This window comes from Balearica regulorum, chromosome 1 (genome assembly GCF_011004875.1).
Source record: "Balearica regulorum gibbericeps isolate bBalReg1 chromosome 1, bBalReg1.pri, whole genome shotgun sequence".
Taxonomy (NCBI): domain Eukaryota; kingdom Metazoa; phylum Chordata; class Aves; order Gruiformes; family Gruidae; genus Balearica; species Balearica regulorum.
Genome location: NC_046184.1, coordinates 69,076,686 through 69,089,453, shown reverse-complemented (window position 1 = coordinate 69,089,453; position 12,768 = coordinate 69,076,686). Strand labels below are relative to the sequence as shown.

The window sequence follows — 12,768 nt, the reverse complement described above, 5'->3', positions numbered from 1 at the left end:
GAAGGACATTTCTTTGGCCAGAAACCTGTAGCTCTAATTGGCTCAGTTCTTAATTCCTTTCTTTCCAGGCTTGCAGCAGTTGCAATCATGGCAGGTCTATCAAGTGGTTTTGGTTTTTTTGGTTGTTTTTTTTTTTTTTTTTTTTTTCCTGCTGAGGGACATGCAGGTGAAGGGTCTGGCTCTCAATTCTTCTGGCTTGTCATTTTTATCAGGCTGTGTCCTCCCCCTTGGTCATTACACAATAAGAAAGGCATTTTACTGTATTTTCTCAGCCTTTAGCTTGTCCATCATTCCATGAGCAGGCTGCAGCAGAGAAAGAGGAGATAAACTGGGGGGGGGGGGGAGGGTTGGTTCAAGCCATTAGAGCCTCTGCGGTAAGAAAAGAGACCAAAGGTACGGCTGCGTTTGAGGGGGATGTTAGAAGGTCAGGAAGGGGGGTGTGATGACAGGGCTACGAGTCCAGGGAAAAACAGAGCTGCAAAGTTTACGTAGGAACCCATGGGAGAAGGCTGTGGGCAACTGCCTGTTTTGCTTGTCTTTAAAGGCAGCTATGAAAGGGGGTGGGGGAAACATCTAAGTACAGTGTAGACAGGAGAAGAAGAGGAAGTCTCCTGTGGACTGGCGTGAGAAGGGCAGACAGACCATCTCTGGGGGTATTGGAGGATATAGCTATTACCAGATGTGCCTGCAGAAGAAGTTATAAGGCCCGTCCACGTATAACATGCAAAATGGAAAGCTCCTAGTAGAATCACGGAGAAAGTCTCAACTCTTAAAGGGTAAAACTACGTGACCGTGCATTTAGCACAGGGATGAGTGGGCTAAAGTCCGCCTGCCGGTGCGGGGAGGATGGGGGTTCAGCAGCCAAAGCAGGCGCCGCAGGGTGCTGTGCTTGGCAGCCATGCCGCCGTCAGTCCCTGCCGTGTGTGCCAGGCTCAGCCTGTGCCCGGCTGCCGGCAAACTCCCTCCGTGTTGGTTTAAAAATAAGCGCTTCAGCCTGTCGGACAGCCTTCCTTGTAAAAATAAACACGGCAGCTCTGCCAGCCTGCTAGGAACACTCGCCGGGGCACACGCACGCTTTGGGGTCACCTCTTCAGCAGGGGGTGCCCTGGCTGGTAACACGGCCACCCCCTCCACCAACCCTCAGGTGTCAGAGGCACAGCGGGCACGAAATCCCCCCGCCGACCCCAGGCCCTACCTCCGCCACCCCTCCCTGTGCTGCGGCAGCCCACACCACACCAATACTTTCTGCTACGGCTGATCCACAGGAGACAGACGCTGCAAAGCACGTCAGACGGTGCTGGCGGGGCCGGGACCGCACCCGGGGGAAGGTTAGAAACCGCTTATCTCCAAACTGCGGAGCAGACTCCGACGCACCCAGCAAGGCACCACCTGCCCCGCCGCACAGCGCCGAGCCTTATAGCGGGGGGCGGGCGGGCGCAGCTGCAGGTGAGCGGCTCCGCCCACTGCCCCCGCCCCGCCCGCGCGCCGGCGCCGTGGAGCAGAGGGGACCCCTGCCGGTCTCCGCGAGACGCGCCGCCGCGCGCGCAGCTCGCGGGCAGCCCCGCGCGCCCCACTCGCGGACACGCAGGCGCCGCGCACAAAACGGGGGGGGGGGGGGGGGGGGGGGGCAATAATAATAATAATAATAATAAAAAAAAAAATCTCACACCGGGTCCGGGGCGGGGAGAGAGAGAAAACGGCGGGTTCTCCTGCGCCGTGCTTTTCCTCAGCGCCCGCCATAAAAGCTGTAACCGGGGGGGGGGAACCCACCCCCAAAACCCCCAAACTCAAGGATATTTAGATACGCTAAACACTTCTTGCAACTAAATTCGCTCTACGACAGGGAGAGGTCTCTCACCGCTATTTTGCAAGTCTCGGGAACGGCAAAAGGTTAAAAGTATCCTTACAGTTCAAACGAAGGGACTGACAGACCCCAGCAATGCAATTCAGTCAGCCAGATTTCAGCGACCAGAGGAGCTGAGACCATTAACCAAAACAACCCACTAACTTGCAAGCAGCTATATCATTAAGAGGCCATAAATCCATGTTAGCTAATACTCTAGGCAGAAATCGCAGTAAATCAATCAAATCTTTTCTCTGCCAGGAGCAACTGCCTCGGTGGATAGCTGAGAAATGCTCAAGAGAAGGTTCTTGTGTTTGTCATTAATTTTAGAAGGCCTTTGCCTCTCTTTCTGACTTTATTTTTCATTGGCGGCCAAGGGAAATGAGAGTTGGAAGTCCTTGGTTTGTAAGCGGGTGTGTAAGTAGTTGAGAAGGCATAGTTCGAAGTAGCTGTAACTGCCTCCCTTCTGCTTGTGGAAGAAGGTTTGAAGCCCAGTTCTGCAGGGAACAAAATACTTTCAGTAATGTCTGCAAGGCCAGCATAAATTTTGCCAGAGCAGGAGGAGCTGCAAACACTTTGGAGAAATTCAAGTGATCCTGGCAAGTTGAGGAAATTATGTAAATTAAACGGTAGGTAATTCAGTTTAAAGCAAAGGCACTTAAGGAGGAGTGACCAGCTGTACAAATGTGTAACCCTGAGTTGCCAGTGCTTTAATAGCTCTGCAGAAAGGGCTCTGGGTGTTGACGTGGGTCAAAAACGAAGTAAGGTTGGTGTTCATGGCAATGGCAGCATAAAACCAAACAATTACACTGTTTGTGTAATTGATGCCTAGTGTCATATGTGTTAAACCTGCTGTATCGCAGAAGTCAGGAGATCTTAAGCCTAGTCAGAAAGCAAACAAACGTTTCATCTCCACAGACATGAAGTGAACCTTCTGCTTTCCTCAGGCCTGGAAGGGCCTCAGCTGAATTCAGCGCCAAGACTTCTATCCCACGCCACAGGAAAGAGGGAGCCCCTGGGACAGAGAGCAAGAAAAATGACCAGTTTTAGAAAACTTTATGATCTGTAGGAAAAAAGACTGCAAGACTTGAGTTTACATAGAAAAGACTGAGCAAAAGCAGGGCAGCAGTTGGCAGGGGTAAAAGGTTGCAATGAAGAACCTTCGCATGCGCATGGCGGGCAGGGTAAGTTGTAACCACCTTAGGCTGAAACCAGGCTCTATATCCCGTGAGACGCCTTCGTGACCGTGAGGACTGGACTGTACAGCACTGGAGCAGCTTCGCTCAGGAAACCAAGAGTTTCCTGGTCTTTGATTTTGTGAGGGGGTTAGATAAACCCGGTGTAATTGCTTTAGAGGGGTCCAAGCCTTTCGCTCCCTCCTGCCCAAATCTCTCCTCGTTAGTGACTTTGCGCGCCTCTCCCATGGCAGGGCTGTTCGGGCCCATTTCCCCAGCACAATCCCTTTCCCTCTACCGGGTAAAGCCCCACCAGCCTCGGTGCTGTTTCCGACACCTGCTCTTGCAACCACTCCAGTTTCTCTCCCAGCTCTCTGTAACCCTTTGCTCCCAAGCAGACAGGACATTGCACTCCCGCACCCCCAAACCACGATGGCGGCGGTTTGGCAGGATCCGGCCCCCTCCCCGCTCCCGCCAGCCACCCGCCTGCCTGCGCCCCGCGCCGCCGCTGCCCGGCCAGCTTGGGGTGAAAGCCGGCAGCCCTCTGCCGCGGACACCCCCGCCCGCCCCGGTCCCGCCCCGCCGGGCCCCGCGCCTCGCTGGGAGCTGTAGTCCGGGAACTACGAGCCCCGGCGTGCTCCGCCGCCGGCCCCGGGGCCGGGCCGGGCGGGAGCGGCGCGGCATGGCGCTGCGCGGCTGCCTGCGGTTCGGGCGGGGGCTGCTGCTGCGCGCCGCGGGGCCGCGGGGGCCGCCCGCCCGCTGGTGCGTCGCCGGGGGCCGGGTGAGCGGCGGCGCCGGGGGCGAGGGGCCGGGACCACCGTCGGCGTCCTTGCCGCGGGCCGGGAAGGGCGCTGCGGGCCGGGGCCGGGTGCGGGCGGGGGGGGAGAGGGAAGGGCTCCCGGCGGCGGGTGACCGTCCCCTCCGCTCGCCCTGCAGCCGCCGGCCTTCGGGTTCCTCTTCGATGTGGACGGGGTGCTGGTGCGAGGCAGCCAGGCGGTGCCCGCCGCCCGTCAGGCCTTCCAGAGGCTGGCGGACAGCAGCGGCCGGCTTCGGGTGCCCGTCGTCTTCCTGACCAACGCCGGCAACTGCCTGAGGTCGGCCAAGGCCCGAGAGCTCTCCCAGGCGCTGGGGCTGCAGGTAACGGCGGCAGGCCTGTGCCCCGGCGGCGGGGGGACGGGGCGGCTCCTCTGGCAGGGTCAGACGGAGCCCACGCCGCTGGGAAGCGGCTGCTTCACGGCTCCCCCGTTCAAGTGACCCGGCTTTGGAGGGGAGCACCAGGAGGAGGAGGAGGGAGCTCACCCAGGGCGACTTCCCCGGGAGGGGTGAAGGGCTGGGGGTGGCAGCACCACCGAGTGACCAGCCGTGCCTTGGCCTGAGGGGGTGGAGGGAGGCAGGTGGTAGCACAGGGAAGGGATGCGACCCCGACCACGAAATCTTCCTCACGGATCCCTGTCAGCCTGTCTTCCCTCCTGCAGGTGTCTCCGGAGCAGGTGATCCTGTCCCACAGCCCCCTACGGCTCTTCAGCCAGTTCCACCACAAGTGCATGCTGGTGGCCGGGCAGGGGCCTGTGGAGGAGAACGCCCAGAAGTATCCTTTGCTCTGTGTGTGTGTTGCAGTGCTCTGTGCATCCCGCTACCGCTTCCCAGCTAAACGCTGCTGCTTCTGCCCAGCCCCTACCCCGGTACTCACTTGGTCAGATTATAGAACCACACAGAGACAGAAAGGTCACTGGTCTCATCTTATGGGGAGGCGCCCTCATAGAGAGGCTCAAACGCAGGCACTAACACTTGATCTCCATCTTGGTCAGCTCCTGGCTGTCCTTGTTCTGTGTTTGGCTGCTCACCCTGATTATCTCTCCTGAGACTGCTGTTCCTGTTGGCAGGATGTCATCATGAGGACTCATCAGCTCTGAGCCTCTCTCACTTTTGAGATAAAATTGTGCTCCTCCCATTCTTTCACAGCAAAGTGCATCAGAGATCATTCCCAGCTTTCCCACAGCTAAGAATTCCCCCAAGAATCTGACAGCAATTGAAGGAACTCAAACATCATTAGAGTCAGAGCATCCCAGTGCAGGGACATGGTCTAATTGACAGTCCCTCATGGGTAAGGGATATAGGCACGCATGTCGCCTGGCTGAGGTGAGGGCACAGCAGATCTGACATATCCCACATCTGCAGGGAGGTAACAACTGCCTACAGAGTTTGCGACATCTCAGCCTGTACACACAGAGTCACACCTTGTACTTATATTTAACTTCATCTGGTACAAAACCTTGGCCCGGCTCTGTTTTCCCAAGGCTGGTGGGGTGAGCTAAGGGCAAAGTGTTCCGCAAGCAAAGGTAACTCATTCTTCACTTGCATAGTTTTATCAGCACAAACCATTTTCTTTTCCCTAGCCAAGTTGACCAGAGCTTCACTGATTCTACTTCTAGCCAAGAAGCCTGACCTGCCCCCTGTGCACTGGTATGAGAACCCTGGCCTTGAAGGTCGCCCAAAGCACATCCATTCTATCTTGGAGCGACCTCTGCTCTTTGCCTGTTTCCAGGGATTGCTGATTACCAAGTAAATCACCCCAGTCTGTTTTTTTTTGTAGCCTTTAAGGCCACCTTTAGGTTGAAGCACAGCATACAGTTTGGCTGAAGCCATGAGGTTATGCATTACCAGGTTAAATAAATGCTCTGCTAATAGGACTTGTATTTTTAATACTGTAGATGCCTTTGCAAGTAACTTTAAAAAAAAAAAAAAACAACAACCACCAAACAACCCAAACAGTCTCCACATCTTTCCTTGATGGTCTGAAATAGTCTGGGGTTCAAGCATGTGGTCACCATAGAGGCACTGAGGAAGGCATATCCCCTGTTAGACATGGTGGATCAGAGCCGGAGACCAAAGGAGCTGGTAATTTCCTGACGCATCAGTAGAATGGGTGGTCCGGTGTGGTGGTGCTTACAGCACATAGCGTGGGGTGGAGAAGCTGGAGAGGCACAGAGTAGCCAGCTGCTAGTGACCTTCTTTAGCGAGAGCCTGGAAATGGTACTGAGCAGCCAGCATCTCTCTACTCTTTCCAGCGCTGGCTCCTGCTGGAAGGGTAATGACTCTCCCCACTCCTTTCTCATGCCATGCCTGTCTTTCATTGCTGTTCCTTGCAGTGAGTGGTAAGATGGTTTGGTTGACATCTCCAGCTCTGAGACAGGAACACAAGATCTGTGAAATCCAATCTAGGATGGGGGGTGTGTGTGTGAGGGAAATCTTTCTTTGAGGTTCCAGGTGGCCTTGTCCTGCCTCTTTATGGACTGCCTTGGCAGGTTCAAAGGAAGCATTTTTAGTTTTGTTTTGGAAACTGCATTAGGTTTTGCATTAGTAACCCAGCCTTTATTTTTTTCTGGCAGCCTCCTCCAACCACTGGCTTCCCCACTATAGAAGGTAAGCAATAGCCTGTGTTTACATATGAACAGCAAGCAGAAATAACAGCAAGGCAAGCCAGCTGGGATGGGAGATAATGATGTGCTGTTGGCTCATCAGTATCCACAGGCAGCTTATTCAGAGGCTACAGTTGGGAGGCAACCTCGCTGCCCTCATGCAGTGCGAAGCACAAGCTTGATAAGAGCAAAGCCAACTTTTCTCTGTGCCATGCTTCAACATCTGGGACTAGTTGTGCACATGGTGCAGTGATAGGCAGACTGGAGCCCTGGCACCAGACATATTCTAGCTGTAGCTGTATCAGCCCGGGCATCCCAGCAGAGGAGTGCTTTTGCTAGTGGGTGGCTTTTGGAAGTGGGTCCTATACTTGGATGATGTGAGTTTCTAAGCATCTCTTGAAATCTTCCAGGGGTGATTCTGTTTGGTGAGCCAGTGAGGTGGGAGACAAGCTTGCAACTTATTATTGATGTACTCTTGAGCAACGGGAATCCTGGGGCAGAGCTGCAAGATATACCATACCCCCATCTGCCTGTCCTTGCCTGCAACATGGATCTCCTGTGGATGGCCGAAGCCAAGATGCCCAGGTGAAAAACACTTGTGGTATTTGTTTTAACCTATTTCATACATCTCTCCTGCAGATGATCTTATCTTACTACATTTTTTAGTGTTAGAGTTTGACTGTATGGCATAATTAGCAGCAGAGACATGAAAACTGAATGAGAAACAAAGACTAAAACTTTTAAGAAACAAAAGCCAGACCACTGTACCTGTGGATAGATACTGTGTCCAAACTAGGTGGTACCTTGGCTACAGGAGATGGTCCTCACTGAGGGGTGTTTGCTACTTAGGTGGTATGACTGGGGATACTGATGACCTCCTTTCTGGAGCAGGTTTGGCCATGGCACTTACCTTCTCTGCTTGGAGAACATCTATAAGAAAGTGACAGGCCGGGAGCTGAAGTATGAAGCCTTGATTGGCAAACCTAGCACAGTCACCTACCGTTATGCTGAATACTTGATAAAACAACAGGCAGAGAAACAGGGCTGGAAGTCTCCCATCCGACGCCTCTATGCAGTTGGGTAAGAGACTGTTTTTCTGCTGGTGTCCTTAGGGAGTTGCATGCTGTCTTCTCTTAAGTGTTTTTTGTTTGTTTTATTGGTTTTTTTAATGGATATTTCTAAAATGAATGCTAAAATCTCCATGGGGTCTCTGTAGCCTCACATCCTGGAACAGAGGCTTGCTAGCTTTTTGCACCCTACGCTTTTAATAATTTGAAGGTGCACGTCAGCCTAGCAAAGCTGTTTACTGTAGGATGCAGAGTGCATGTAGCATGACTGGATTAAAGAAAAAGTAGAGAGACCCAGATGTAGTACCATTAGCCCTGTTAGGCCAAACACTTTGGGATTGTAGGGAACACATTACAGTAATGGCTGAAGTTGCTTTGGGTGCTTGGGATGCGTCTTTTCCCCTTTGAAAGATGTTTGTGAAGCCTGTGGCCTTCACCAAGCTGAATAGGATGCATCAGTAGGTGATCTCACTGGCCCAGTCTGGGTGATTCTCTTGATGTTAGCAAAGATCTTGCGCCCCTTCCTCAGTGCAGCAGTAACCCCAGTCTGTCAGAGCCAGAAGTTGATGCATGGGCTAGTTTCTCATTTCTGTTTCACACTGTGACCTTACCCAGGGATAACCCTATGTCTGATGTCTATGGGGCAAACCTCTACAACAACTACCTCAAGTCAGCTCACCAGAACCAGGTCCAGGCTGGGGTGAAGAGGAGCCTGCAGGCAGCCAGTCCCCAAACTGAGGATCACCTCGAGCTGTGGAAGGACTGCAGCAATTCAGTGGAGAGTTGCGAGTCGATTCTGGTCTGCACTGGGGTCTACCGCCACAACACAGATGTTCCCAGTAAAACGGAGGAGTGCATGGCAGAGACGGTGTTCCATGGCCATCGGGACTTCTGCTTTGACCCCAGCCTGGTGGAACCATCTTACGTAGTGCAGGATGTGAATGATGCTGTGCAACTTGCTTTCACAAAGGAGAACTGGAGCTAGGGTTAAGACAGGTGTGCCTAAAGATCTACCGTCAGGAATTTTATGTACTGGAAAGGGAAGAGGGGAGGAACGGGAAGAGACCTGGGGTGATCTTCTAATCTAGCCAACGTGAAAGAAAACTCCCTGTGTCAGCACTAAAAGTCCCTTGCTTTTATTGATACTGATCTGCAATCCTGACAGCTGCCAGCAGGATTTCAACTGTGAGTGTTAATTGCTGCCGTCAATAATTGAGCCATAATGGAAGCAGCGTATAAGGAGAAGGCTTGTCCCAGCAATCCCAGTTTTATTCAGCCATCAGAGTTCTTTTCTTTTCCACCTTTTGTTAGTAAAGATCAGGCAAGCCCACCCTCCTCTTTGCGATGTGTTTGAGGATGAAGGTCTTCCCTGTGCAAAGAGCCGCCATCAGCCACCGTACCATTTGTACAATGTACTATTCGTCCAGTCTCTGACGTGAGCGCACCAGAACTTGTGTTGTGGTGGCACACTGCCAAGGGAAGGCTTTAAGTCATAACATTCTCCTTATGAAGAATAAGTGCCTATGGACTTTAACAAATTCTGTTTGCTTGGGGATTTGCCACTGCATCACTGTCAGTCTGAAACAAAGTCCCATTTTGCAGTCCTCTGGCAGCTATGGAGAGGCAGGGCCCCTCAAAGGAAGCTGCAGTAGCCAGAGCAACTTGCTGCAGGGCTGAGGGGAAAGTTATGTTATTCCGTCCCCCCTATTTAGCATTCTGTGAACACTTCTGCCTTTTTGCATCCCACTAGGGAGCCAGCAGCCTACTCTTAATAACAGAGGAAACCACCACAGAGTCTGAATTCCCAGAAGTGTCTTTGCCCAGAAGTCAGTGTTGCAGCAAGAGGCTGTTTTGCCACCCACGCTAACCCCGACCGTTGCAAGGGACACCCCCCTGCTCCAGCTGGCGCAGCTTCCAGAGAGGGGCCAACCAGAAAGAGTCACAGCCTGCCTTTGCTTCTTCCTTGCATGCAAGGACTCAAAGAAGAGATCATCAAGCCAGGATGGTACCTGAGCCCCAGATCCCTAATCCCCATCTTTAAGAGTACAAACATATCTGTCCTTCACTTCCTTTTTTCCTCTCTTCCTTTGTGTGGTTTGCGACTCAGGGATACCCCATGTGGTCTGATCCCTGTTCTCTCCTCTTCCTTTAGCATGCGTATAGAGTCCCTCTTACATGAATTAGCAGCTGGGACTTGTCTGCCCAGGAACATTTCCATATCTCTAATAACATGCACCTTCCATCGCCTGTTTTCCTAGCTTGGGCTAGAGAAAAATCAAGCCCTGTGTCTCCTTTGACAGTCCAAAGAAGTTAAGCAAGAATTGCTCGAGAAAATCCACTGGCTCAGCAAAGAACGTCTTAAGAGGAGCATTGTAATTTTAGGAGCATAAATCAGACTGCGTACGTGCCTTTGGAGCCAGCACAACTGAGTTGGTGTTCCTAGTTATGCTCAGCTCACACCACAGAGATCAGAAATAGGTCTGCTCTGCCTCCTCTTTCTTCCTTCCTGCTTTACCAGGCAGCTCCATATACCGGGTACAAACAAGATGTTCTGCACAGAAGTTTGAGTTGTTATTAATTCAAATCTCAGCATCTGCGTGGACTGACATTCTGCTTCAGCACCTCTCAGTCCTCTCGATACTGATATGTCTTCCTAGGAAGGTCGCACTGCAGAGCAGGCTCTGTTCTTATGTTATGCCAGGCTCTGCATCTGAAGGGGACTGGGTGCTCTGTCAGTGACCCAGGCAAAGAGGTCCTTCTCTGTGGCTTCTTTCTCTATTCTTTATTTTATGAATAGGAGCAGAAAAATACCTCTTTGGATGAATTTCCATCCTGTGAAATCCATAGTGAGAAGCAGTCTCTTCCTCTCTTAACACTAGCTGGGGTTATTCTCCTTTGTCCTATCAGGACAAGAATCGCTTGGCTGCTTCTAAAAGCAGCTGTAATCTGAGGAACACGGTCTTGGATTTGAGTCCTTTGCCTTTCACTGGAGAGGAAAAGAAATTACCATTTCATCTACTTGCAGAGACAAGGGCTTGTCTCCAGTTTCCGGAAGGATAAGTACAGGGAAGGACTTTGCATGTAACATAGGGAAGGTCCTTTAGCTTTCATAGCATCTCAGTGTGCAAGGCCTGAAACTGGGGGTCCAAAACCCATTTATTCATAAACTAGCTCCAGCATCCCTCAGCCTCACTTTTCAGAGGTGACATCCAGTGCACAAAGAGGAACGCTCCCTTTCCTTGCAATATTTACTAACTCGGGTGATAACTTTCATAGGATTAATTTAGAACTGTCTTCTAGGCTGTGATTACATAGACCTCAGAGCTGGGCTGGCAATAATGCCTTCAATTTGGTAGGTATTTATCTGCAGAAATACTAAGGTCTATCAATCTGTGTGCAGGAAGCTTTGGCAGAACTCTTTCTTGTTACTTGTTAAGATTCGGGTGCCAGTTACTCAAAGACACGGTGCTGCTGAACCCTGAGGGGTGTAGCACTGCTGAATCAGCTATCCCAAATGGAGCCAAGTGCACTGGCTGCCACTTCGATGATCACAGTAGCTTTGTGGAAGGAACGTGAAGAATAATTTTGAGAAATTGCAAGCAGTTTGTAATTTCATATCAGCATGTGTGGCACATCTCAGCCAGAAGTGAGGTAGGTAGCAAGAGGAAGGAGGGAGCACCTCCTTCAAGAAAGGAAGAGATTTGTATTTGCATGGAGAGTGAGCCAGGCATCTCCATCTTTGGAATAGCAGTGAAGGTGAGCTGACTGATGTGAATCTGCTTCAGATTCTAAATTTGCTTTTAGCTCCAGTTTTGTTTTTTCACCATGGTAGTGTTGAAACAGTGCTCTGGGAGTCTTAAAAATGCGTAGGAGGAACTTCAGGGATAAGGAATTTAAGAAATGTTTCACTTATGAGTTGAAATTGAACAGAAGGGAGAAGAAACCTAGAAGAATCTTGTACCCTTTCCCCACTTCTTACCAAGTAAGGTTACATAAAAGGCTCTGCTTGTTGGTCTGTGCACTAACTGGTCAGATGGGCTGCCCTTGGTCTGAGCAACGCTGAGACCTTTCCCCTCTTCCCCTGCTCAGCTCCTCAAAACAATGCACTTTGTCCAAGTCACTGCCTAGGAACGGCATGGACACAGTGGATGGAGTAGGAAATCTGGGTTCTGCAGCTGCCGTTGGATACTGACTTCATTGTGGAATATTTCTACAAATGATAGCAGGTGCCAGGTCTCCTCTGTTCCATGAGTTTTGTGCTAGAGTGTTATGCAGGCTTCTAGCTTATCTGCCGTCCACTTACAGACATCTGTTATTGCTAGAGGTCAGTGAAATCTTTCTTCCTTGGAACTGCAGTTTCCTGGAATTAGATTCAAGTGTGGCTGGAACAAAACTTTTCCTTTGTCTCATGTATTGCACAGAAATGGCATTTCTGAAGACATATTTTTTCGATTTGGAGCAAGCGTACTTCTGTGCAGATTATGGGACCAAGCAGAAGAGGGGACCTCACTGGCTGAAATCTTAATATTTATATGGTGCACTGCCCTATACAACAAACATGGTGAAGACCCAGTCCTAAGAACTCTGTCTTCCACAGGTGGACGGGTTTTAGTAAAGCCCAAAAGGAGTATGCAGTGAGGTGAAGCAACTGAGAATAGCAGGGAGGAACCAGAGGACCTTGTTTTGGATCTGAAGCAGAGAGCTTTTATGTCATGCAATAACACAGCGGCCAGAGGGGTCAATTCCTTTATTCCACAGGACACATGCAACTACTAGCCCTGGCATTCGGGGAGTCACATGACACTACTGTCCCCTTTCTTCCAATCTTAATCCTGGTGTGTCTTTTTCCCCTCCAATAAATGGGTGATGTTTCAGATTACGTACATGCACTGTAGCAGAGTGATTACGTATCATACAGAGAAATCACAAGCTGTGATTATTTTAGATTTCGTATTAATTTCAACCCAGTTCTAGAGTTGCTCCTTTGATCTAGCACATATATAAAATAATAAAAGATGTTTTCTTTGAAATAAATTTTAACTTGCTGTGTGTACGTTTCATGAGTATTATCCTGGTCTCTTTCACATCTTTGGGCTAGAAGTTTATCAGGACAAATTCTGCCTTTTGTTCTGTTCATCAAGCCATTCTCAGATTTTCCTGAGGGAACCACCCTGAAAGATATCCCTCCAGCAATTCTTTTGCCTGAGCCAAACTAATTCCCTGTAAGCTCTACATCTGCCTTAGGTGAGCTGAGTGCAACTTTG

The 12,768-nt window shown here is 50.8% G+C and overlaps 1 protein-coding gene across 3 annotated transcripts in view; it reads left to right on the top strand.

The window, feature by feature from the left end:
* Positions 1-3,639: 3,639 nt before the first annotated feature.
* The window catches only part of HDHD5 (haloacid dehalogenase like hydrolase domain containing 5), a 197,254-nt gene continuing 188,125 nt past the window's right edge, over positions 3,640-12,768 (top strand). Inside the window, exons 1-8 of one of the 3 annotated variants that reach the window (XR_012836151.1) lie at positions 3,640-3,799; positions 3,955-4,155; positions 4,494-4,606; positions 5,823-5,916; positions 6,408-6,441; positions 6,848-7,022; positions 7,329-7,517; positions 8,120-9,859. Coding sequence is in view for 2 of the 3 variants with exons in the window: in XM_075756935.1 (XP_075613050.1) it covers positions 3,701-3,799; positions 3,955-4,155; positions 4,494-4,606; positions 5,823-5,916; positions 6,408-6,441; positions 6,848-7,022; positions 7,329-7,517; positions 8,120-8,489 (1,275 nt within the window). In the remaining variant the exon portion in view is untranslated. Of the gene's footprint in view, positions 3,800-3,954; positions 4,156-4,493; positions 4,607-5,822; positions 5,917-6,407; positions 6,442-6,847; positions 7,023-7,328; positions 7,518-8,119; positions 12,539-12,768 lie in introns of those variants that run through there. The other 2 variants (XM_075756935.1, XM_075756948.1) reach the window with 2 other exon arrangements.